Below are 27,231 nucleotides of genomic sequence, written 5' to 3'. Positions count from 1 at the left end.
ATCTGTTTGAGGCTGGCGGTCCCTAGGGAGATCACACTCACTAGGTGTCCGACGGTCACTTCATTTGCCGCCGGACCTTGGCCGACTCGGCTCGGCCCGGCCCCAATTCAACCTTTTTCCCTAGCGCCGTCTCCCTTTCAAATCACATCGAGATGCCACAGAAGGCATGTGAGAGGAAACGAAATCTAAGAAAAGGGAAATCCTGAGTTTTTTTTGCTTAGGGAAAGACAGAAGGAAAGCGGCGCGGCCCGGGGGCAGAGCCTCCAGCCTGTGCCCCTTCCCGGCGCCTGCCGCAGGGGTTTCCGCGCGCCTGGAGCCTGGGCCCCGGGGCCCACGTTCCCGCCTGGAGACCGCCCCGCCCCGGGGCCTGGCGCGGGGACTCAACTCCGAGGCGCCGCGCGCTAAGCGCCGCCCGCGGACCGGTGCCGGCATCCCGGTGTCCCGCACTGCGCACAGGTGTGGGAAGGCGCCTCGGGCAGCCCCACGCGCCGCGCTCGGCCCGGCCCGGCACTCGCGCGGCCATTGTCTGCGCCCCGCTGCCGCGGGCGGCTTAAAAACCGCGCGGCCTCGCTCCCCGTCTCCCGGCCCCACTCGCTCCCGCCTGTCGGCCTCGGACGGTGGGTCCGCACCGCACCGCACTTACCTCCGCTGGCAGCTCCGGGACACGGTGGTGGCCCCGGGCTAGCGGCGAGCGGGGGCGGGGGCGCCTCCGGACCCTCTGACCATCTTTGGAAGCAGCGCAGTGGAGGCTGCCTGCTAGTGCAGCTCCAGCCCACAAGCGGCTCCTATTTTGGTGCCCCGGCTGCTCCCCCGCCTCCACCCGAACAGCCCCCCGCGCAGCCTGGGCGCGGGGCCACACGCGGGAACTCCCCCGTCGCCTGGCAGCGCAGCGAGCGGGGCGGGGCGGCCCCTCCCCGCGGGTTCCCCCGCAGCAGGTGGGACGGCTTCTCAGAGGAGGCCGCCCGCGCCGCTGGCTGGCCCCTCTCCCGGCTCTCTCCGCCTCTCGCACTCTGGAGCGTCCTCTTAGATAAACCGAGCAAGTCTCGAAAGAAGACTGTCTAAGTGTGTGCGTGTTTTCCCTCCCTCATCAGCCTAGGCCCTCACGGTGGGGAGAGGGGGAGTGAGAGGGAAAGTGCGGAGAAAACCGGACCAAACTGAAGGTTTCAAATTGGGGTTGTCTTCAGATTGCCAGAAGTAGCCGCCCTTTCCCACAAACGCCATCCCACCAGGAGCAGAGCGCTCAGGAGGGAGCCATGGGGACGGATGGGTACATCAAGGGTTAACCTGAGGCTTTGAGAAAAACTCCGGGAGTCCAGAGCCAAGGCTAAGTCCCTTTGCAAGGATTCCAGCGGCTGTATTAGAGCCCAAGGAGCTAGAAGGAGCAACCGCCAGACTTTCTTGTGACAGCCAGACTGTTCACATAAGGATGTCCGTGTGCTGCACCAGAAAAGTTCGTTTTCGGTTCCAACAAAAACCAATACGAAATATTTTCATTTATCATTAATTCGATCATTAGCAAGATTTTATTAAGTGCCTTTTCAGCACCTACCTGATAGGGCTGGGAACTGGTAATAGAGCTTTGAAGTGGTGGTCCATGGCTCCCGTGGAACTTACAGTCCAGCCACCTTCAGGGTATGGAACCACACCACCAGAGGACCAGTGTGTTTCTAAGTATGGCCCAAGACAGAATTTATGAATAAATGGCCAGACATTACATAACAGAACTCTGAACCACCTATGAAGCTCAGAAAACCAAACCAGAACCTCTCCTCTGCAATTGGACCACAACAGTCAAGTGTAGGTCAACTACTGCCAGCTTCTCTATTTTCACCTTTACCTTTGGCCTCAGGACCAACCAGAGGAAGCTAACTATGTTCTCCAAAGCAATCATACAAAATATCCCCTGATTCTTGTAGCCTGCCCCCATTTTCCATGCCAAACACCTACAATCAGAGGATACCTGGGGCTTCTCCCCCACCACCACTTTCATCAAGCTTCTCACTTACCTGTTTGTCTTTGAGCCTCTGCCAAAGGCAAGTGATGATGAACAAATCTCTTGCTATAGCAAAGCTCTGAATAATTAGCATCTGTTTGTTCTCCTTTGGGTATTTTAGTTTAATTCCACGTATGAGACCATCATTAAAAAAAAAAAAAAGATTTTTGTTGCCCAGGTTAGACTCAATCTCCTGGACTCAAGCGATCCTCTAATCCTTCAACCTCAACTCTCAGTAGCTGGGACTAGGGGCACCACCCACCACTGACTTTGGGTTAGACCATCTTAAATGAATTATATGGAATGCTGATTATGCAAAACCACAAAAACCAACCCTGATTTCTCTGTGGTGGAGACCTAGGAATATGCACCTAGTCAAGGACAGCAGGTAATTCTTGTGCAATTAGGAGAATGTGTATTGGACCCAAAATGAAAGAAAGCTGAAAGATTCAAGATTGCAACATCTGCTCAACAGGTAAGTACTACAAAAGGAAAGTACGTGAAATTTAGATTCAGGGCTAAGGTTCATCTCTGACATTTTACCTAACATACAGCCTGGAGCAAGTTACTAAACTTCATTGATCCTGTTTTCTGACCTGTAAAACATAATATCAATGCACCCTCAGCCTAACATAATAAGTTTATTGAAAAGTTAAAATAAAGGGGCTGGGGTTGTAGCTCAGCAGTAGAGCCCTTACCTAACATATATGAGACACTGGGTTCAATCCTCAAGACCACATTAAAAAAAAATGAATAAATAAAATAAAGGTATTGTGTCCACTTACAACGAATTTTTTTTTAAAAGTTCAAATAAAATTGCAAATATAAACATACTGAGGACATGGTATATACATATTAGCTCTTATAATGAAGGAATATTTATGCTTAATTCTTCATCACAACATCATTTGGGGAGTTAGTACCTTTTTAACATTTCTTCAAAAAATTATGAACTCTGTAGTTAGTTGTAATTATAATTTGTCCTTCACAATTTACAGTAATACTATTGTCAGTATTGTCATTCAAGGACAATGTTGTGACTGATGAAAGATGGGACATTCCTTCCATTTTTGTCACCGAAGTACAGAGGTGGCTGTGATTATAGTTACCAAGTTTGATGCACAGAAAATATTATAAGCTTTACCTAACTTACAGTAGGTGCTTCTGGAATCGTAACTATTTATAATCAATGATTCACTCACTACATTGTTATTTGTGCAGCTATTTCAGATTGCTGCATGAACCAGTTAAAACTTTTGCTTCCATCGCCTGGTATCTCCTAGTTGTTAATTATTGTTTAAAAATACATATCAGGGGGCTGGGGTTGTGGCTCAGTGGTGGAGCACTTGCTTAGCATATATGAGGCACTGAGTTTGACCCTCAGCACCACATAAAAATAAATAAATAAAACAAAGGTATTGTGTCCATCTATAGCTAAAAAAAATCTATTTTTAAAAAAACATATATTAGTGCATATTAGACTATTAGTCTTCTTCACTTTATCAAGAGAAGAGTAGATCCTGGGGGATATTGCCAGGAATAGTTCCTCTTTACCATGTGCTTTATCAAAAACAAAAAACATTGCAGGGTCTGGGGTTGTGGCTCAATGGTACAGCACTCTCCTGGAACCTGTGAGGCACTGGGTTCAATCCTCAGTACCACATAAAAGTAAATAAATAAAATTAAAGGTATTTTGTCCATGTACAAAGTCAACCTTAGAAACTTAGCAAGGCCCTATGCAGCCTAGTGAAACCCTGTCTTAAAAAAAAAAAAAAATGTTGTTGATGTTGCTCAGGCCCTTGGGTTCAATCCCTCATATGAAAAAAAAAAAAAGTGCAAAGGCTGATAAATTTGAGGCATTCAGAAACATATGGTCAGCATCATAAGTTAAATAAATGATACTATTCAAGAAGATAGATGTGCTATCTGCAATCCCAAGTCTTAAAGAAGTAAGTTAGAAATGGGGCATAAATGACTCTTGGCAGATATTGAGCTTGACATGGAGCTGATGTCTTGTTGACAGCACACTTCACCTTTTGAAAGGTTTCTAAAAATAATGATTTTATGTTATTTTTACCTTATTAGCTGATCTTTCCACTAGGTATACCCATGCCATTAAATGTTTGATATGCTGATTGTGATGCTATTATCAATGTGTGCAGACAGAAAAATTTTTATACTTCATTTGCATACTAGATTAAGCAGATTGCTACTGGCAAACAATGTATAGGTTAATTTATAATCTACCACATATAGCTGTGTAAATTATGAACTGTTTAATATCAGCTCCTGCCACTCAAATTATTTTAGTGTGCATAGTGAACATTGCCCTCAAAGTTAACATAACACAATAAACACAAGTATATTTGACTATCCTGGAGCTGAAATTTCTTGGCACAGCCTTTTTTGGTATGCTTCCTATAAAATAAGAAAGTGTGAGCATTCTAGTGACAAATACTTTTTCAAGTCCTAAGTTTCTAAATCCTGGTTTTCAACAAAGTGAAAGAGGATTTTTACAAAAAACTTGGCAAGAATTAATGAAAGGCATTGCTATAATAAAATCTTTGCCATTCCTTTCTATTCATCTATGTGAACACATTTTTCTCAGGGTTTACATCTATAGAAAAATAAACAGGAATATCATTGATCTCGAATGCTATCTCATTCCAATCAAGGATACATGCTCTAGGGTTGGGGGAGGATATATGCTCTAAATGAAAAGAAAATAGTCCCATTCATCCAAATGAAATAACTTTTGATAAATTTTTATTTTTGTTTAATTTATATCAATTGTTTTTACCAATAATAATTATAATGTTAATTAGGTTTCTGACTTTTTAATTTAATTTATATCAATTGTTTCATTGATTATAATAATTATAATGCTAATTAGGCCAGAAATTTTTGAATACTTAAGGATATAACAGTTAAAATTTAATTCATTTTCACTTTTATTACAGAGGTGAAGAGGTGATTAATACAATATTTTTCAAGTATAAAAAATATACAGATAATGCCTTTCTTTGAAAGGTTCTAATATGTGTGAATTTTAGTTACCACAGTTTAGTTAAATAATACCAGTCCTCTAAGAGGAGAGTTCGAACTCCAGTTAGTATAATATATTATTAGGAGTACCTATATAAAATACAAACAGTGCTAGCTCTCAGTCAGAGAATTACTACATAAATAACATGGGCATCATGATCTTTGTGCAATCATGTCTCTTCTGACAAAGTCTGTCAGTGTTTGGTCACTGTGCATCAGTAATTCACTTCACAGAGGCAGCAAAGCTTGCAGTTGCTTTACCACCTTGTCTGCTAGTCATATATATATATATATAAAACCAAAATAGGTAATTAAAAGAGGGTATTGGCAAACAAGGATGAAAAATACATCAAAGAAATGAAAACTAATAATGCTGCAAATGAAATTAGAATCTAAGATAAACTAAGTTACAGAAGAAATATCTGCCTGTGGGCATATTGATGCTGCAACCAAACATGCAGCCAGGGGAACTTAGTGCAGGTGCACTTTGTGACATAAGTGAAGAAGTGGTCGTCACAAAGGTATCCCAGAAGAGCTGATGCTGGCAAAAAACTTCCCTTTACAGGAACTCTTGATATAGTTCATGGTAGTGTAGAGGAAAACATGTTGGAAGCTGACCCAAACTTAGAAGTTTAATAATTCACTAAGTCATAGAAAGACAGATGCTTCCAAATCCTAAGTCATATAACAAAAGAAAGGCAAGAACTGTTTAAACTACTTTTGATAAGTTTTTTTTACAAAGAAATATAACATTTTAATTTTCAATGATTCCAATATTTTAAATTATGGTACACTAAGTAAATATGTCTTTCATTTGCCTATACATTTGAAAGAGACAGTAACAGTTTTTAATATTCTGATAAAAAAATTTAAAGGTGACAGTATAATCATAATTTTCCCCATTATTAAGATTGCTTTGCACATTTTCAACTTACATGGTTATTTTATGGACTTCCACTACTGTAAGTGAGAATTGCCTGTATTTTTAGTAGGACAACCTTCTTTGGAACAAGTAGGTTGATAATAAGATCTCAAGAAAATCAATGAAATCATATTTTTCCTTTTTTTTTATTTTGTTTTATCTTTGTGTGTGTGTGTGTGTGTGTGTGTGTGTGGTGCTGGATTGAACCCAGGGTTTTGTGCATATGAGGCAAGCACTCTACCAACTGAGCTATATCCCCAACCCTAAATTTTTCCTGTTTTAAAGAGCCTGTTTATGTGTTTTTAAATGAGGTATAGTGGATTTCAAATTGCTTTGCTCAGTTTGTTACTAAACAGATTTAAAAGCATTATTTAGTAGTCTATTAGAATGTCATTATCACATTAGAAATTACAATCTTGGCAAATATGTAAACTTAAATGAAAAAAAATTAATATCACTCTGAAAATGTGGGAGTACATTGTTTTTCGAGGTTATTTTGGGGATACTTGTGAAAAAATACTTGAAAGAACACTGATCTAGTCTCAAAACAAGAAATAGCCTATTACTATTTAGAGGGATGGTCATTTAAAAGATAACAGTTCACTTGAGAATATATATATATATATATAATATGTATGTTTGTATACATATACCAAATTCCAGATAAAATTAGTAAGAGACAGAAGGATAATAAATGGGACCTTTTAAATTTCAAGCAAGAGAAATTCAAAACTTCCAACTAGAAAAATAAAATTAAGAGCACTGGATCAAACAAATCAAATGTCTTCTTAGTCTGTTTTCTGTTACTATAACTGAATACCATAGACTGAATAATTTATAAATGATAGAATTGGTTCATTCAACTCCTGGTTCTAGGAACTGGGAAGTCCAAGAGTGTGGACATATGCTAAGGGCTTCACTGCTGCACCATGTCAGAGGCATCACAGGGCAGAACAGAGCAAGTGAACATCAACACAGGTCTCTCTTTCACTTCTTATAAAGCTACCAATGCCATCAGGGGGGCTCCTTCCTGACAGCCTTACCTAAAATCCTAATTAATGCCCAAAGACCCCACTTCCCAATACCATCAACTCATAAATTTGGCCTTTAAGTTTTAACATTTTTGGAGAGTACATTCAAACCATGGCATAACAGACTGATACTCTCAAATAAGGCAGAGATTAAAACTCTTTAAAGATTTCCTATCTCATTCATTAAAAACCAAAGTACTTACAGTGGTCTCCTGGATGCCCACCCCTAGCTACTAGCTATTTCATTTTGTCTAAACTGTTCTTTTGACAAGTTCAATCACTGATGTCAGGTTTTTGTTCAATGTTACGTCCCAGTGAGGTCTTCTTTTACCAACCTATTTGAAACGATTTCCCTACTACCATTTGTTATTCCCTGATCTCCTTTTCTGCTTTATTCTAAACCATATTACTTTTTATCATCAAAGTATTGTATATTTTGCTTATTTGTCATTTTATTATGTGACTTCTCCTATGAGAATGTAAACTCCATGGGAGCTGTGATTTCTTTTTAATAGTCTTGGGGATCCTACCCAGGGCCTTGCCTGTGCTAGGCAAGTACTTTATCATTGAGCTACACCCCCAGCCCAACCTAAGTACTCTTGTTTATGCTGCTTACTAAGAGGAAGCATACCTTCTTTTTATGTATTACTACATACACATCCCACCTCTTCATTCTAATTGTAAATTGTATCTTTCTTTGTAAAAGACATAGTTCTCCACTCCTTATTATTCATCAGTTATTATTTTGTTAATGACACATAGTAGATACCTAAAAAGTATTTTGTGATTGAAGTATTTTTAGCACCAAAATTTGTATAATAGGATATTTTCTAGCTAAATGTAAAGGGGCCAAGTTTTCAATAGATGCCTCAAAGAATAAACTTTTATGTTGAACTGAGGATAATAACTTATTGTTTGGACTGGTTGTGAAAAAAAAATGTGATTTGGGTAGGTAACAAAATCCAGAGTATGACTGTAGAGTGGTAGAGAAATGTGAACCAGCAAGGTTTCCAGTTGTACTGGTTATAAAATTTTATGTGGCAATCAGAATTTAGCTTAATTGTGAGTATTTCTTGCTAGTTTTTTACATATGTGATTGAACATCCATCATTTAAATATAAAAGAGAAACTAGATTTTTGCTAAGTAACTTCTTCCATAAACAATGTGAGTTTCTAAAAATTTCTATCATGGCAAACATCTACAATAATATTTCCATATGAATCATCATAACAGAGAATTCACTTTGTATAACACAAACAAGTACAATAGCTTTTGGCCCAGAGTATATCCCTATCAGAGCACATTTGAAATCTGTCTACTATAGAGCTACTATATTCTCTATCTAAAAAGGAATCCAACAGAGTGCACAAACTATAGGGTATTAAGTGAAACAGTCAATTAATTATTGTACATATATAAATCATATATATATCCTTACAACTGGTCTCATCTGAAGATGTGCTATAGAAGCATTAGGTCAGTAAAAGACTAAACCATGTTCTGGGAAAAAATATATCTGCTATTAATCAGGGAAGTTGCTATAAATTCTAATCCCACTTAAACACTTAGCCAAGGGGCTGGGGATGTGGCTCAAGTGGTAGCGCGCTTGCCTGGCATGCATGTGGCCCGGGTTCGATCCTCAGCACCACATACAAAAAACAAAGATGTTGTGTCCGCCGAAAACTAAAAAAATAAATATTAAAATTCTTTAAAAAAAAAAAAAAAAACACTTAGCCAAGCCACTGTACCCCATTCAGTGCTTGCCTGCATTTGCCCTATCAATACGACCTGTCCATTAAAGCAGCTTATGAGACAGCAAAGAGAATCTCTAACTCTTCTGAGAGCTAATTTCAAGCAAGAGATTAAAATGTATATGTTTTAAAACAAATGAATATGCAAGCATGTCTGAGATGGCATTTTTAAAAAAGTGGACTAGAGATGTAATTATAGGTTACACTATAAAAGACCCTTTAGGGGGCTGGGGTGGTGGCTCAATGGTAGAGTGCTTGCCTAGCATGTGTAAGGCACTGAGTTTGATTCTCAGCACCACATATAAATAAATAAAACATGGGCTGGGGTTGTGGCTCAGTGGTAGAGCACTTGCCTAGCACATGCGAGGCCCTGGGTTCAATTCCCAGTACTACATAAAAATAAATAAATAAATAAAGGTGTCCAACTACAACTAAAAAATAAATCTTTAAAAATAAATAAATAAATAAAACAAAGGTCCGTTAACAACTAAAAAATATTAAAAAAAAAGATGTTTAGTGTCAGATTTAAGCTAATAGATATGTGCCACAAATACACATTTAATACTTGGGTAGGAAATGAAACTATGTATCTAACACAAGAAGTAGGTGATTGAGTTAGGCATCAAAATATTTATTAAACATATTTCTATGTTGTTACAAGGCTATAGAATTGGTGATAAGAAAATTAAAATTTCAGAGAAAAATGTTCTGGATCTGTGCCTTTAATAGAAGCCATTATTTGGTACATAATTTAGCATGTGATTGCTCTATCTTCACATGATCTACAAATAAAGATGTAGACTAAGAGCTGGGAATGCAGCTAAGTGGTTCACTTGCCTTGCATATTTGAAGTCCTGGGTTGGATCCCCAGCACAACAATAAAGAAAGGTATGAACTTTAACCACTGAAGGTTGTTACAATTGGAGTGAGAATAGCTACCATTGATATCTAGTGAACAGAGGTCAAAAATGTTAAATATCCTGCAACACAAAAGAACTCTCCCCTGAAAAAAGAAATTATCTGGTCCAAAATGTCTATAATACCGAAGTTGAGAAAGTCTGTATTAAGTCATTCACCATACTGTTAACAGAGCCCCTTTGAAATTAAAAGTTGCATCCCAACTTTCTGGTAACTACTTTTCTGCATCTGGAGTTTCCCCTTGCTGAGAATGGAAACTGAAAAGTTGCATCCTGGCTCAGGCAGGTGCCAAAAAACTGAAATTGTGGCCTACTTTTGACTAGCACTAAATCTACATATGTATATATTCTGCCATTTGTCCCACTGGACCCCTCTCCTCCTATAAAAGCTATTCATACCCTCAAGTCTCTATCCTTGTGGGAACAAAGTTGGCTTTGAATAAACTTGTTTTCCTTCACCAACCTCCGTCTCCCAAAGTTTAATGTAGCAACAAGATACAGGCTGAGAAAAACAAAAGACCATTTTATATTCTTGATTGTATTTTAAGACCTTGATTTAGATCCTATTAAGACCCCATAAATGCCATGGTATCCTGCTTAGAGAGGCAAGGTTGCTTCTTCTTGCGGACTGCCCTCCTTCCCAAAGCCCTTGCTGGTTGGAGTAATCCTGCTCTTCTTATCTACAGCTGAAGGAGGTTTGATGTCAAAAAACTTATACCATCCAGTCTCCAAATTTTCATAAGATACTCCAGCTTTTTAGATCTGATGGACATTTTTCCAACTGCTACCTAGCTTCACTGCTGGAGGCTTTGGGAACTTGTCCCATGAGTGGTCATTTCTTTCTGGCTAAATCTGTAATGGTTCAATAAATTTTGTTTCTGAGATCCTGATTTAATACCTGCCACAGAATAATTTACCCCAACTACTATTCACTGATCACTAAAGGAGACTAATTAGACACAGAAATAAACTGCTTAAATGGGACCTAGTATTATTACCAGGAATGAAGGTTCTACTATTTGCCTAGCATGTAAAAGGCCCTAGGTTCAATCCCAGCACCAAATAAATAATTTTAAAAAATCTCCATGAGGTAAAGTCATCTTTCCTGTTTGAGTCTCATATTCCCATGCCTTAGACATGTAATAAAATTTGTGTTCTTTTTCCTGTGACTTTTTCAGTGTATTGTATAGACTAAAGTTCCCAAAACTTCAGCAGGAAAAGAGAAAATTTAAAACTTCCGTACAATGCAAATACTGTTTGTCACAAATACAGCAATGTTACTATGCTCCATATATGAAGTATTCAAATAGATAAGCAGAACACAAGACCCTACTGATAAGTGAGCAAAGAACATGCCCTGACATTTAAAAATAGGAAACAGAAATGAAATGAAGTTGGACCTTGTATTGGGGGTGTAGTTCAGTGGTAGAGAACTTATGTGAGGCCCTGGATTCAATCCCCAACTCTAAAATAATAATAATAATAATAATAATAATAATAATAATAATAATAATAATAATAATAAAATAAAAATGTTGGACCTCAATAAACTAGCATTTATTCACTGTATAGTGTGTGTGCTCAAGGTGTTAGGTGCTGGCATATGTAAGGTATAGAGTTTCTTTTCAAACAAAGGCTCTTTAGCATCCATTCTTATTGGCTGGTGCTTCTGATTTTATTGGTTGGTACCTATAGTGATTGTCAAACATTTTAAATATCATTAAATATGTGCCAATGCCTTCTTAACTTGTAGTAAATTAAATAATACTCCCCTACCCAAATATATCAGGGCTAATCCATAGGACTTGTAAATGTTGCCTTGAAAAGAAAAATGGGTATTTCCAGATGTGATTAAGCCTCTTAAAATGGGGAGATTACCCTTGTTACATCAAAATTCTTGAGACCAAAGGAATCTCTAAGTAAATGGGTTTAACAAGCCATTATTATGCTAGTCAGATAAAGGACCAGATCCTGGGACAAGTTCCCCCAACTTCCAGCAGCCAGCCTAGAAAGCAGTTGGAAAATGTCTACTGGACTTAGATTCTAAGAACATTTTTATAACAAAACTTTGGGGAAGGAAAATGTAAGTTGTTTATATTTAACCTGTCTTGCTACTGCTAAAAGGAGTGGGATAACACAAAGTGAGGAATGTTTTGGGGTAGATGGGCAGTCCACAGGAGAAGTAATTATTGCTTCTGGATTAGCTGGTGTTGTAACAGGATGTGGTGGCTGGCACCTAGGAGGTCCTGATGGTATTTGAAGTAAGGTTTTAACATACATTCAGAACTGAGAAGTGGACTTTGTTGTTTATGGACTGTAGCTATTAACCAATTAACCTTACCCAGCACTCCTCCTCTTTATCCTCTGGTCCTTGTAATTAACTTGAGGACAACTTAGAACATTTTTTTTCTCATCTTGGATGGTCTAGGTAGGCCCTAAATATAATCACAAGTGTCATCATAAGAAAAGTCAGAAAGAGATTTAACACAGACAGACAAGAAGAAAGGGTCTTGAGTTGTTGCCCAGGCTACATTCAAGCGATCCTCCTGTCTCTGCCTCCCAGGTAGCTGGGAAGCATGAGCCACCAGGGCAAGTTAAAGCTATTAGGTTCTGAGGTAATTCATTATGCAGCAATAGATAACTAATACAGTCACAAATTACCAAAGCTCACTCAAGAGATGTAACTTGAATAGTCCTTCATTTAATAAAAAAATTCAAATATGGTTAAAAACCTTCCAACAAAGAAAACTCCGCAAGCCTAGATGAAGTTGAAATTGGTCACTGTTGAAGTCAATCAAGCATTTTAAAAAATAATGACCAGCTATTATTTTCATTGTTGCTTCTTTTAATGTAATATTTATTTTTGGCTGCTTTATACTCTTTCCATTTTTGTTAATCAGCAGGTTTTTAAAAACATGTATTTATTTTTAGTTGTAGTTGGACACAATACCTTCATTTTGTTTATTTGTTTTTACGTGGTGCTGAGCATCAAACCCAGGGCCTTGCACATGCTAGGCGAGCACTCTACCGCTGAGCTACAACAGCAGTTTTATAATGTGATTTCTCTTTCTTTTTTTTTTTGGTGCTGGGGACTAAATCCTGGGCCTTGTGCACATTAAGCATGCATTCTACCACTGAGATATACATACCCCTATTTGCTTTTCATTTTTTTTATCCTGTTTAGGGGTTCATAGGTTCTTTCTTTTTTCCAGCTATGTTGCTCAGGGTGGCCTTGAACTTCTGGGCTCCAGAGATCCTCTTGCCTCAGTCTCACCTAATAGCTGGAAATACAGGTGTCTACCACTATTATGTCCAGTTGATATTAGTTCTTAAAACTAGTTTGATGTCTTTCATCAATTTTGTGAAGTTCTGTCATTATCTTACAAACTATATTCTTCTCCCCTGGGACACTTCTTTCCTATGTTAGATCTTTTTGCAACATTTTTCTTTTGTACTTTCATTGTTTTGTCCCTCTTTGCATCATTCTATTTTCTTCTAACTTGTGTTTATTCGCCAATTCTTTTTCATTATTGCCTGCTCTGCTGTCAGATCTATTCATTAAAATTCTGATTTTCATTTCTAGTATTTCCATTTTGTTTTTAATATAATTTTCAGTTCTTTGCCAAAATTCTCAGAAGTTTGTCTCTGAGGACTCCAATATCTGGAGGTCCTGCAGATGTGTTTAAAAAAACAATTTCTGCTGGTTTTCACTCATGTCTCTTTGTGTGGCTACTTTTATTGTGTACCCTACAATGTGCTTGCAAAACTTCACAGATCTATTTATTTTTGGAGTACTGAGAATTGAACCCAGAGGAACTTTACCACTGAGTTACATTTCAAGCCCTTTTTATTTTATTTATTTAAAGTGTTTCTTTTTTAGTTCTTTTTAGGTGGACACAATATCTTTATTTTACATTTATGTGGCACTGAGGATCGAACCCAGTGCCTTGTGCATGCTGAGTGAGCATTCTACCACTGAGCCACGACCCCAGTCCCCTTTTTATTTTTGAGAAGGGTCTTGCAAAGTTTCTTAGTGAGTTGTTAAGTTAGCAAGGCTGTACTTGAACTTGGGATCTTCCTGCCTCGGCCTCCCAAGGTTCTGGGATTACAGGTGTGTGCCACGTGCCTGGTCACATTTATTTTGAGGACTAGTATGTTAGTATGTTAGTTTCTTTTTGCTGCATAACAATATTTCTATAAATTTAATGTCTTAATTGTAAGATCCTCTGCTTCATGGTCTAAGGTTACAATCATAGTGTTAGCTGGTCTCAGTTGAAGCTCCATTGAAGCAGGTTCACTTCGAAAATCATAGGTTGCTGGCAGCATTTGGTTCCTTGCAGAATACTGGAATCAGGGCTAGAGACCACCCTCACTTGCTGGCCATGTGGCTTCTTCCAGCAGCCAGCTTCAACATGTCAGTTTGCTCTTAAGATGGGCATGAGCATTTGATGTAATCATTTATACACAATCATGTATACACCGTCATCTTCATGTTATTTTATTGATTTGAAACAAGCCATAGATCACACACACACACAAGGAATACCAAATGACAGGGATTAGTTTAAGAGTCTTCTATCCCTAGTCCTCATAAGAAGTAAATTTAGATTTGCTTTTGCCAGGCACCTTGGAACTCTAAAAATCTTAGATTCAATACAATTTCAGAGACAGAGTATTTAAAGCCATCCCTTTAAAAGTATATTTACTTCTGGATCATTCTTACTCCTAATGAGCACTACTTAGGATCCTTTTCCCCTGACTCAAAGTGAGCGAAAAGCTTTACCAATGCAGACATACTTCAGTGTCTCTTCCTCTGGTCTCATGAAGTTATCAACATAACCCCTTAATGCCTCAGCTACCACTTACAGATAGGGCAATTTACAGGGAAAACAGTCTACTTACCAAAGTTTCTTAGAAATTCTTCATTGTTGTCAGCTCTCTGTAGTCTTTAAGCAGATGTTTTTGACATTTTGTTCAAGTGTCAGCTTTCATGCTCAGCAGAAAATCACTTGGTCGACCATTACTGTAAATGAAACTTATTTTATGTATTTTTGTGGTATAGGGAGGGATTTAACCCAGGACCTTCCACATACTAGGCAAGCATTATTGAGCTACAGTCCTAGTCCAAAAATCTAATTTTTTTTAGTTCTATAATTTTTAATGTTAGTGGTCTGAGCATACACAAATGTAATTTATAAGAATAGATGATTTTCAATATAATCTAACCTATTAAAGCAAAACAGAGATCTACCTTTTAACTTAAAAAAGATTGCAGAGTATCAATTTTTCCTCATTAAATTATTCTGAATATTTATATTTCTGGAGCTTCACATAATTTGGAAAAGAAAATCCTAATATTATTACATACTGAGTATTTATGGCTAAAACATGAGTTTAGAAATTAGAATAGGGGGCTGGGGATGTGGCTCAAGCGGTAGCGCGCTCGCCTGGCATGCGTGCGGCCCAGGTTCGATCCTCAGCACCACATACAAACAAAGATGTTGTGTCTGCCAAAAAAAAAATAAATAAATATTTAAAAAATTCTTTCTCTCTCTTTAAAAAAAAAGAAATTAGAATAGATTTGTAAAAATTTCTATATTAGTTGATATTTTGCTGATATCCCTATATGAAAGTCTCTTAAATGTTGAATAGTCCTACAAATTACTTATTTTATTGATCAAGACTTCATTGCCACCAGGCGCAGTGGTGCACACATGTAATCCCAGGGGCTTGGGAGGATGAGACTGGAGAATTGTGAGTTCAAAGCCAGCCTGAGCAAAAGCAAGGCACTCAGCAACTCAGTAAGAGCCTGTCTCTAAATAAAATACAAAATAGGGCTGGGGATGTGGCTTAGTGGTCAAGTGCCCCTAAATTCAATCCCCGGTACTCCCACTATCAAAAAAAAAAAAAAAAAAAAAAAAAGACTACATTGCCAAATAGAAATAACACACTGATTAAACCCAACATACTAGTTATTGTCTATGATGCTAAGACATAAACTTAAGATAATTGAAGGACATTAATATGTATTTTATTTCAAAAAGAAATAAAGTTGATGAGAACTTGGACAATAAATACTGCATCCATTTTTTTTAATATTTATTTTTTAGTTTTTGGTGGACACAACATCTTTATTTTATTTTTATGTGGTGTTGAGGCTCGAGCCCAACGCCCCGCACATGCCAGGCGAGTACGCTACCGCTTGAGCCACATCCCCAGCCCAGCATCTATTTTTTTAAAAATATATATTTTTAAGTTGCAGATGGACACAATACCTTTGTTTATTTATTTTTATGTGGTGCTGAGGATCAAACCCAGTGCCTCACATATGTGAGGCAAGCGCTCTACTGCTGAGCCACAACCCCAGTCTCCCCACTTTTTTTTTTTAATGGTGCTGGGAATTGAACCCATGACCTTCTGTGTTAGGTAAGTGTCTACCACTAAGCCACATCCCCAGACCCAGCATCTCTATCTTTAAAATACACTGATTTGAGAGAGAGCCTCTTACTATTATTGTTTTTGGTACCAGAGATTGAACCAGGGTGCTTAACCACTGAGCCACATCCCCAGCAGAGGTATGGGGCACCTTTTTTTTTTTTTTTAAGTTGTAGATGGACACAATACCTTTATTTTATTTATTTTGATGTGGTGCTGAGTTTCAAACCCATTGCCTCATATGTGTGAGGCAAGCTGCCGCAGTCTGGCTGGGCACAATTCAGGAGCCACTTGTCAAAAGAAACGACCTTTATTTTTAGAACCACACAAGCCAAACAAAACAGCTCCTCAGGAAAAACCTTCAGAGCCCAACTGCCACCACCGGCTTCCCACAAGCCTCTCAACCTCCCCCACTCCTGCTCTTGAGGCTGATTGGCTGGGTCGCGTGGGTGGAGCCAAAAAAGTCCCCCAATGAGCAGCTCTGTAGTCTGAAAGGGCGGGGAAACAGCTCAATGAGCATCATGGCAGAGGAGCCAATCAGCTAGAAGTTGCTGGGGCCCCTGTGAGCCAATCATCAGCTGGCAGTCTGAAAGTTTGCTGGGGCCCCTTCCGCTGTGGCTCTCAACAGCAAGCACTCTGCCACTGAGTCTCAATCTCAGCCCTGATACAGGGTCTTGGTAAATTGCTTAGGTCCTAAACTGTTGAAGCTGGCTTTGAATTTGCAATCCTCCTGCTTCAGCCTCCTGAGCTGCTGGGATTACAGGCAATGTGCCACTGTGCCCAGCTAAAAGCCTCTTTTTCTTATATGAATAAATAACCGGGGGTGGCGGGGGAAGGCATCAGGCTTACTTTTAAGATCTGAAACTACTGGATATACTTTTGAAAATAATTATCTTAAGAAAATTTGGCCACTCTCTCTAGGAATAAGTTAAAAAACATAATCCAACTATACCTTTGGCATAGACCACTGGTTTTACCTACCTCAATTTTGTACTTCTCTTTTTTCCAATTTTTCCTGTACACATGACCACCTGGAAAGCTGTATTTGCCATTTCCTTGCAGTTAGGTGGGGTATTATGACTAAGTTTTCATCAATGGTATTTAAAAGACATCTTGGGTACAATTCTGGGAAATTCCCTTAAACCAGGAGCTGTAACCTTCTCACTGCCCTCTTTCTTGCTAGCCAGAATGTTGCTGTGAGTGTTGGAGCTTACACAACCTAATGAGTTGAAAGCCAAGTGCTTGGTAGAGCAGCACTGCAGCCTTGAAATACTTCTGGACTTCTTTGAAGAGAGAGGGGATTTTTTTTCTTTTTTTGTTTTAAGCCACTAGTGTTAAGGGTCTTAGTTTTATGCTGATGAACCTAATCTTAACTAATACACATTTCAATTGTTGGTATATTACTCCTTTATTAGAAATTGTAAATGAGAAATTATTTCAACACCTGAAGACCAAACTACAATAGAAGATTCCATAGGTTCAAGATTTTGAGACATTCTGGAAAGAGTTTTCTGTAAAGTATATCCTTTCCGTGGCATGGCAACATCATTCTTCTTTAAAAAGGTTACTGGACAGACATCATTCCCACCATCACCTATATACACAATTTGTGTATAATTCACTCCCTGTTGTAACTGTTTGTCTACAAATTCTACCAAAACTACATTTTTGCAAAGATTCTTTGGGCACCTATTGCAAGAATGAGCATGATAATTTTCCACAGTGAGATGACCATTGTTATCAAAAGCTGCTGGATTTGTAAACACTTTAGCAAATATATCATGAAAATTGGCAGCTTCTAAAACCCAGTCTATGAAGACTGAATTTGAATCTGAAATAATGATGCAGTCAAATTTATCCTTATTCTTTCTTATAAAGTTGAAAAGTTCCACCATCCCTGGAGTGAAAGGTATTGATGTCATTGTTGTTTTCATTTCATTTTCTCTTACACCTTCATCTCCCAAATACTTAAAGACTCTGCCCATAAATTCTGTCCAAAATCCTTTTTGATAAGAATCTTGTAGTTCAATAGGAAGTTTTTTGTCTGGAGCACATTGCACAATCCAGGTGTCACTATTGTCATCTATGATTGTATTGTCAAAGTCAAACACCAACAAAATTTTCATGGTTCCAGAAATAGATTTGGGTTACCCTGAAAAAGAAGAAATATGATTCCCTAAACATACTGTGTTTGCATACTGGCTATTAAACTAATTTTAAAGCCTAAGTAACTATTAATCTGCTAAACAAGGAATATGAACAAGTGATTAAGCATATTAAGATCACCACTTAATCACTTTTTCCTAAGAGGCACAGGCCATATTTGAGTATTTTAAGTGAATCGAAAACAAAATATCTAGAAAGGATACTCAGCATTATCATGTTTCTGTGGGGATGATTCTTTGAGCACTCAGAATGAAACTACAGAGCTATCCAGAAAGGAAATTTATGAAGTAATCTCTTATAGTCAAATTTATAAAAGTTATAAGACAGAAGAAAAGTCAAGTGAATCATCCTTACTATCTTTAAATTATCAATCAGTCATACTTATTTTATTACCTTATTATATTTTCAATAATTTTCACATTAAATAACAGGTCATAAATAATAGGGATTCTCCATATAATTTTAGTAACTAAAATTCTGAACAAATTTAACATAGCATGTAATCCTATAAAATGTAAAATAATTTTTTAAAAAGGTATTTAGCTGAAATTAATTTCTAAATGCCAATGTTATAACTAGGTGACTGCTTAATGTTATCATGAAAATTCTAAAAGAATTATTTGAGAACTGGCGGTCAATTCAATTCTTTCAAACCAAAATAATTCTTGTTAATAGTTTTCACATTAATTTACATCTTCTTTAGATAGTTCAGCTTTGAGGGCCAAATATTCTGAATGTACTTGAGTAATAACACTACTTGTGATGGAACAAATTAGTCTCTATTTTCAGTGTTTCTAACTAGAAAACAACAAAAACAGCTGGGCGAGATGGTGCATGCCTGTAATTCCAGTGGCTGAGGAGGTTGACACAGGAGGAGGAGGAGGAAGATCGTGAGTTCAAAGCCAGCCTCAGCAACTTAGTGAGGCCCTAAGCAACTCAGTGAGACCTCTGTCTCTAAATAAAATACAAAAAAAAAAAAAAAAAAAAAAGACTGGGGATGTAGCTCAGTGGTTGAGTGCTTCTGAGTTCAATCCCCAATACAAAAAAAAAGAAAGAAAAAAATAAGGAAAACCATTAATTATAAATCACAAGAGAAAAGGGAAAATTAAGCAGGTCAACAGACAGTATAAATGTTATCATGTGAAAAAAGTTAGCAATTATATAGAATACCCAGGAAAGGCTAGAACTTGTGTGTGCAAACAAAAAGAAAAAAAATTGGCAAATATTTTTGAGTAATCATTATATGCAAGGCATGGGACTGGGGACTTACAATCATCATCACATTTAATTTTTACATATTATTAAGTAAAAATTATTATTATCCTCATCCTAAAAATATAAACTGAAACTTAAAAGTAGCTGAGTAGTAGAACTGAAATTTTGGACTCAGCTTAATTCCAAGGTTTTTGCTTTGAAGTACAACACTCCAGTGTCAAAGAAACAGAATATTAAAAAGTATACATTACTTTAAAAATAAAATACAGGGGCTGAGGTTGTAGCTCAGTGGCAGAGTGCTTGCCTAGCATGTGTGAGGCCTCGGGTTGGATCCCCAGTATCACATAAAAACTAAATAAAAAAAGATATTGCATCCATTTACAACTTAAAAAAAAATTACAAAGTAGGCTATCTTGGTTAAAAACATGTTTAATTATAGAAAAATATTCATTAGTCTCAAAATACACACTAATTATAATACCACATTTGTGATCCAATTTATAACCATCCTGAGATTTTAGCAAGAAATCCTAAAAAAAAAAAGTGTAGAACTCCACCAATAAGAAAAGGAAGAAATCAATTAAAAATGGGAAACATACCATTTAACCACATGCATTTTCTGGTTTATTACAAAAGATATGTAGTAAAGACAGAATAGAGCTCTTGAAGCACACATGAGAAAGTATTCTTTCTCTCAAAGTTAGAAAATCCTATTGTATGAATTTAGATGGTACACAATATGTTAACACTTTGGATCCTTGTATTATAAATGCTTAATCCAGGTTTCTGTTACTGGCTCCCAGAGATTTAAATGAAGAATTCACTTTTCCATAGAACCAATGTAATAAATAGTAATAAGGCATATTTGATGATCACATTAGTACTATAAGCACATTTTAGATTAAACATTATTATAAGCATTTGGCATTTGTAATTTTAAAAAATTTTCTAGGGTTCGGGGTGAAGCTCAGAAGTAAAGCACTTGACTAGCATGTATGAAGGTCTGGGTTTGATTCCCAGCTCCTATTAAAAAAAAAAAAAAAAAAAAACTAATGTAACTTATTGTTGGTTGAAAACTGCCTCGAGCCTATATTTAGTGTATAATAAATTACTGACATTTCTGAACTGTTAGACTCAAAATATCATGACATTGAAGTTAACGTGGCTTTAATGCTGACCTAGGAATATATTTTCTTAATTTTAGATCTTTTTTCTTTCACCATTCAGCATATACCTTTACTAAAAATACTTGGGGCTGGGGATATAGCTCAGTAGGTAGAGTACCTGCCTTGCATGCACAAGGCCCTGGGTTCAATCCCCAGCACCACATACACAAAAAAAAAAAAAGAAAAAGAAAGAAAGAAAGAAAAAATACTTACCGAAATTAGTATTTCCAATACAATTAATCTTACTTCAGCATAGAGTTTAGGTTAAACAGTCATGACAATCTTCAGTTTTAAACACCAGTCAGTTGCCAATTGTTTTTAAACATTTCTCCTATACTGTATGCAGGGAAAAAAGTCTTCTGATTTGGAGCACAGAAATGGAAACCGCTTAACTCCTAAAATTAATAAAAATATTTTAAAAGTTGTATTTTCTAATTATGCTGTTTTTCTTGTATCAGAAAAGCATTTTTTTTTTTTTTGGCAACAGGATAAAACCCTTTGAATACACAAATAACCTTAAATAAATACAAAACAGGGAAAGGCATATGGAAAAATATTTTATCCATTGGATAAAATCACAAGTGTTAAGCCAATTGAGATTTCCATGTTCCAGTATTTTTTACTCATTAAGCAATAAAGAAATATCACACTTCATTTTCAGTAAACATTCAGAGATTTAGTGATGTACTCAAAATAAAAAAAAAACTCCAAAATATTAAGTGCACAAAGATTTAGTTTTAAGAATGTAAATCTATTTGAAACCTATTTGTTAAAATTCCAAAAACAGTTATTAACTATTCCCCACAAGCAGCATCTATGAGGTATGTCTGCAATGTTTCCAAAAGGTAATGACAGCCTATGTGCTTTTTATAACAATGAAAACTGGAAACTACACAGACATTCAAGAATTGGGGATTGATTAAATCAAGTATGTGTCTGATAGCAATCTAAAGGAATATTTATTCAACCAGTAAAAGCTATGATGTTCAGTTCACAAAATAGTGTTTACATTATAATCCCTTTTTGTTTTTTAAAAAAGAAATGTTCTTGTGCACAGCAGTAGGGTCTTGATGAGTAGTTCAACTGCAGTTTCTACCTTCCACATTAATCATGTTAAAAAAAAAAAATTCCCCAGAATAACTTAAACTCTGTTTCAGATCATTGTGCAAATGCTATCTTCTTAAATTCACAACAAAAAAAATAAGAGTGAGAGGCAAAGAACAACAAATAACTAACTCTAGATCAACTTGTTTGTGAAGATGTACAGGTTAGAGTTGCAACCTGGTGTCAATAATATCTGACCATGTCAAACTGGCAAATTTCTGACATCAAATCTTATGAGATTCAATACTTTTTGTTAAAACTCTACAGAATTTTTGTTGGGACTCAATACCCCATGATCTCTGATGATTTTGCACATCTTAAAAGCAATGCAGTCACAGTCCATTGCTCTGGACTACTGTCTAGAGGATGTTTGAACAGTTGTAGCCTTGAAAGACAAGTCTGCTGTCCATTTAAAAAAAAAAAAAAAAAAGATTTGAGTTCCCTCAACTCAGAGTTCCTGTCCTGTGATGCTCACTCCACATCCACATGACTTTGGCCTGCTTCACAACACTCTGGCTTGGGGGAACTGAGGAAAAATTGTTGATATTCTGGCTACTGCTGTAATTCATTCATCTCTGACCTAGGATTCTTGGGTCTTGTACAAAACTGTGACAGGCTGTTTTTAGCCTGCAAACAGGGTCAAATCTCCCACCCTTCCCAGTTCTTGATGAGTTTTAAGCTATGCTCCCCCAAAATGTTGTATGTGCACAACATTTTGTTAGCATTACGATTAATATAAATATTTTATTAATCTTTCCATACTTACCAGCATTATTACAGTGGAACATCTGATAGAAAACCTGAAGAAAAAATAGCACAACTAAGTGTTAGAAATTTACTTATTAAAAATCTTAGGTGCTTTCATTTTGAGTGACATCAGTTTGATGCCTAATGTATACGTGTTGCAGGCAACTAGTTAGTAATGAAATCATCTGTACATCAAGGTGTTTGAGAAGGATCTTTTGAAACCAAGAGCGCACACTCACTCTTCACCGATTTTTGTGTCGTTATAGAGATCTGACTGGTCTTCAAAATACATTCAATTTACTATCATTTAGTTACGAGGCGGCTCAAAATAGCTTAAAGGTCCAAACATGAATGTTTTGGGGACAACATCCAGATTTTAATAGTCCTATTAAAAAAAAAAAAAAAAACAGCCCCACCTAGCCCTGATCAATACCTCAGAAATCAAATCATTTAAATATAGCTTTTGTGTCAATCCCTGGGTTTGAGAGTTAAAGGAGGGCTTTCCCTTCACATTCCACCCGCGAGGAGGTCTGTGGGCCACACACACCGAGCCCAGGCCTCGCACTCAACACACCTGCTGGGTCCACCCCGAACGAAGGCGTCGGGACCTCTTCGGGGTCGACCCCCGAGAGGCGCGCACCAGGTGGGGATGGGAGCAGCAGGCGGGGCCGGGGCCCGGGGTCTCCTCACTGACCCACGCCGGGAGTCAGCAGCCAGCAGCCGTTCTGGAGTCCGCGCGGCTCCCGCGGGTCCGGTCCTCCGGCCTCGCCCCGGCGCCTGCCCGCTAGGGCCGCCCACTCACCCGCCCGACCTCCGCTTTCCGCGCAAGCGCAGCCTCAGATCCCCAGCCTCTCCTTCTACTAGGGTGCGTTCCCGGGTCCTCGGCGACAGTCTGCGTCACTTCCGGTAGCGTTGCTAAGCAACCAAGTGGTCGGGGAAACACTCGGTAGGTAGGAGGCTACTCTGCGCTGGTCTCCTATCCGGGTTTGGGCGCGCGGTGTGCTACTAGTTAGAGATGCTAGTGCGGTTTGGGCGGCGCGCTGGACAGGCGAGGGAAAGCACAGGTGAGCTAACCTGGCCCTTTCCTGCTGAATTCCTGGGAGCTTAAGCTTCGGTATTCACTGAATGAATAGGAATATCTTTGGGAAATATCAATGACCTCCTTAGACTCTGCTACGAACCAGCTGAATGGTCTTTGCTACAGTCTCTTGAAGGAAACGTCTCTATTACCTCCCTCCACTCTAAAATCTCTCCCTAAGTCAAATGATTTGATAAAGTGTAAAAAACAATAATTATAATGAAGCATCATTAACTTAAGATGTTGTAACTCAATGACCTGTTATAAAGTTTTGACTTTGTAATCGAAATAGAAAAGTGGGACTTCTAAATAAGTATTTATCAGTTTTAACTACAACGGTTTCTTAAGTCTGTAAATCTCCAGCTGGGCGTGGTGGCACACACCTGTAATGCCAGCAGCTTGGGTGACTGAGGCAGGAGGATAACAAGTTTGAGGCCAGCCTCAGTAATTTAGCAAGCCCCTGTTTCCAAATAAGAAATATAAGGGGCTGGACATGTAACTTAGTGGTAAAGACTTCCTGGGTTCAGCCCTCAGTATTGGAAAAAAAATACTCTGTAAATTCCTATATAATATTGTTGCCATGGTAACAACTAGAATCTTGAGTATTTGAACTTTCTTCATGTCATTGACTGAGCTTCTGTAACATTAGCCCCCCTGCACTTGATGCATTCGTTCTCTCACCAGTGGACCCCACCCGGTATTTGTGCAGTGGACATCTTATGAATTAGTAGCAGAGTTGTGCCATGTAAAAGGAGAGAGACACTACCATGTGGCAAGTATTGACAAGCACAATTACGCTCACATATTCACTTTCCTGTATGTGCTATATATGCAGTACTGCACTAAACAACTTAGTTTGCTTACTAAGTGTTAAATGTTTTATGACAAATGACCCCAAACTTTCCATATGAGCCTCAGCTAAATTATCATCTCCATTTGGGAAGGGTACAGTAGGATAGGGATTCACATACAACTTAAGTAAAACAAATAATTATATGAAAAATTAGTGGAGTGCATTAGCCAGAATGATGGAATAAAGATTCCTAAAAATTCTCCCTTCCAAAAAATCAACAAGAACTCTGAAAAAAAATAGTCAATATCAACTTTTTAGAATTCTGGAAATTAACTAATAATAATCCCAGCATTGTGTGTACAAGAAAAACAGCTGAAACTTGGTAACAACAGGGAAGTATTTGGGATAGTAATTTGCCTTAGGCCTATATTTTTCTCCCAATCCCATGGTATCTTAGAAAAACAGAACAGTAACAGTGAAAACCATTGATTTAGCAGCTTTTGGAGGGGAAAGAACATGATTTGACTCCCTTTAAAACCCATTTCACAGATAACTGTTATTATTTGACATGCTTAGGAATTCCTTGGTGCTATGGCTTAAATGTGGGTACTGCCACCCAAAGGTCCATATGCTAAAGACTTGGTCTTTAAGAGGTAAGGCCTAAGCCACTTATGGTGGCACTAGCCTGTGATTCCAGCTACTGAGAAGCCTTAGGCAGAAGGTCCTGAGTTTGAAGCCAGCCTGGACGACATAGGAGACCCTATCTTAAAAAAAAAAAAAATCAGTGATGTAGGGCCTAGTGGGAGGTCCTTAGGTGTACCCTTGAAAGGAATTGTGGAAATCCATACAACATGAATGACAAGTACAAACAAACAGACATAAAAGGCCATATATCGTTTGATTCCTTGTATATGAAATGTCTGAAATAAACAAATCCATAGAAACAGAAGGTAGATAAATGATTGCCAGGGACTGTGAGGATGAGGGTTTATGGGAAGTGATGCTAATGGGTACAGTTTTTTTCTGGGATGATGAAAATGGTCTGGAACTATTTTGTATTGATAGTTGCACAATCTTATGACTAGACAAAAATCCACTCAATGTTACATTCAACAATGGCAAATTTTATATATATATAAATTATATATATATAATATATAATATATATATTAAATTTTCTCCATATATATTTATATAAAATATTGATAATCTTTGGAAGATGCGTCAATAATGCCAGGTACATGGACTGATTTTAGATACATTTAGGTCTGTTGCCACTACTTTTGTCCCTCTCGAATGCTTGAGTGTTTCCTCTGTCCATCTGTCTCTCTCTTGTCCATATTTCAACTGTGGCCTGCCTTACCTACGTTAACATTTCTAACAACCTCTTCTGAAACTGAATGAGAGCCTCTGTGAGGTATGAATCTTGGAAATGAGATTGCCTTCAGAGAAGTAAACTTATATCCGCTTTAATTCACTGATTAAAGTTGGTTTATTTGAAATCATCTGTAGCTCTGATATCAAACAGGGCTTTCCTGATCCTTAAAAATATAGGAGAGAGCGAGGTATATAGCTCAGTAGTAGAACACGATCAGTAGTAGAACACTTGTATGCATAAGGCCCTGGATTTGATCCCTAGGAACACACACACACATATACATACACACCCAATTTCCATCCCCAGCACTGAAAAAAAATCTCTCTCTCTCTTCATCCATCCATATACATATGAATGAATGAACTTGATTTATCTTCAGTGGCCCAAAATAGCAAAAAGCTTTTCCACACCTTCTGCAGACTCTATTTCTTTATAGGTGATAGCTCTATTTCTACTTTTGTGGTTATTCTCTCTGTTCTGTTCCTACGTTAAAGTCCATGAAAATATCTACTTGAATAAAACATATGAATACAATTATTTTACTGAAGAGATGTCAAAGAGCTGGGATCACATTGTGTGCTACACAGCTTTCTGACATTCTGCTTTCCTGCCACCACTGACAAAGTACACTTTACTTTGTAGGCAATAGCTTCTGCTAGTATGGGCTGTCTGCTCTACTGAGCCTCTTTGTAATTTTGGTAAATTAAATTTTCTCCATTTTATTTCACATTTTAAAAGAATTAGATGACAACATGACACTGTGACCCATAAATATGTATATTTATTACATGTCAAGTAAAAACAAGTAAACAGGGGCTGGGGTTGTGGCTCAGTGGTAGAGCACTTGTATAGTGTGTGTGAGGCACTGGGTTTGATTCTTAGCACAATGTTTAAAATAAAATAAATGTCCATTGACAACTAAAATATTAAAAAATAAAAACAAGTAAACAAAGAATTAGAATGACTCTTGGGTCAGAACCAGATGTTGATATGTCCTAACAAGATGTTAATTAAGACAGTTGATTTAACTTGGAAATCATAGTTTGGTTAACCTCTGATTGCAAGTAGCATAAACCAAGTTGAGCCACTTTAGGCAAAACAAAAGAAATTTGTAGCTGGTCAAAGTGGTGCATGCCTGTAATCCCATTGGCTTGGAAGGCTGAGGCAGGAGAGTTCAAAGCCAGCCTCAGCAATAGCAAGGCGCTAAGCAACTCAGTGAGACCCTGTCTCTAAATAAAATACAAAATAGGGCTGGGGATGTGGCTCAGTGATTGAGTGTCCCTGAGTTCAATCTTCAGTACCCTCCCCAACCAAAAAGAAATTTGTTATAAAGCTCTAAGAACACTTTGATCATAAATTTTTAGTTGAAAGTGAATAATTAGTTAAAACCAAAGAATATTTTGGTTCACATACCTGAAAATTCAGATATAAATTTATCTAAAACACTGGGCCATTTCTTAGTTTAAATTGACTTTATTCTGCATGCAGA

The 27,231-nt window shown here is 37.8% G+C and overlaps 3 protein-coding genes across 4 annotated transcripts in view; 1 reads left to right on the top strand and 2 right to left on the bottom strand.

The window, feature by feature from the left end:
* Klhl23 (kelch like family member 23) overlaps positions 1 to 20,996 on the bottom strand; it is a 35,670-nt gene extending 14,674 nt beyond the window's left edge. The window contains exons 1-2 of one of the 2 annotated variants that reach the window (XM_046447516.2): positions 20,856 to 20,996; positions 14,563 to 14,683 (exon numbers count right to left, since the gene is read on the bottom strand). The gene's annotated coding sequence lies outside the window, so the exon portion shown is untranslated. Of the gene's footprint in view, positions 1 to 643; positions 894 to 14,562; positions 14,684 to 20,855 lie in introns of those variants that run through there. The other variant, XM_046447518.2, reaches the window with a different exon arrangement.
* Phospho2 (phosphatase, orphan 2) lies at positions 17,485 to 20,994 on the bottom strand. Its single transcript, XM_046447519.2, has 2 exons — positions 20,856 to 20,994; positions 17,485 to 18,247 (listed from the first exon to the last, which is right to left on the bottom strand). The coding sequence occupies exon 2, from the start codon at positions 18,219 to 18,221 to the stop codon at positions 17,496 to 17,498; it is 726 nt and encodes a 241-aa protein (XP_046303475.1). The 5' UTR covers positions 18,222 to 18,247; positions 20,856 to 20,994; the 3' UTR covers positions 17,485 to 17,495.
* A 2,413-nt stretch (positions 20,997 to 23,409) lies between the features above and the next one.
* Positions 23,410 to 27,231, top strand: part of Cfap210 (cilia and flagella associated protein 210) — a 39,715-nt gene continuing 35,893 nt past the window's right edge. The window contains exon 1 of the mRNA XM_046447384.2: positions 23,410 to 23,557. Coding sequence (XP_046303340.1) covers positions 23,509 to 23,557 — 49 coding nt within the window. The 5' untranslated portion in view covers positions 23,410 to 23,508. The remainder of the gene's footprint in view (positions 23,558 to 27,231) is intronic.

Source organism: Marmota monax, unplaced genomic scaffold, assembly GCF_021218885.2.
Source record: "Marmota monax isolate L192 unplaced genomic scaffold, Marmota_monax_Labrador192_F-V1.1 WCK01_AAM20220418_F8-fsc00007, whole genome shotgun sequence".
NCBI lineage: Eukaryota > Metazoa > Chordata > Mammalia > Rodentia > Sciuridae > Marmota > Marmota monax.
Note: the sequence above shows the minus strand (reverse complement) of the source record. Positions and strands in the feature narration are given on the sequence as shown.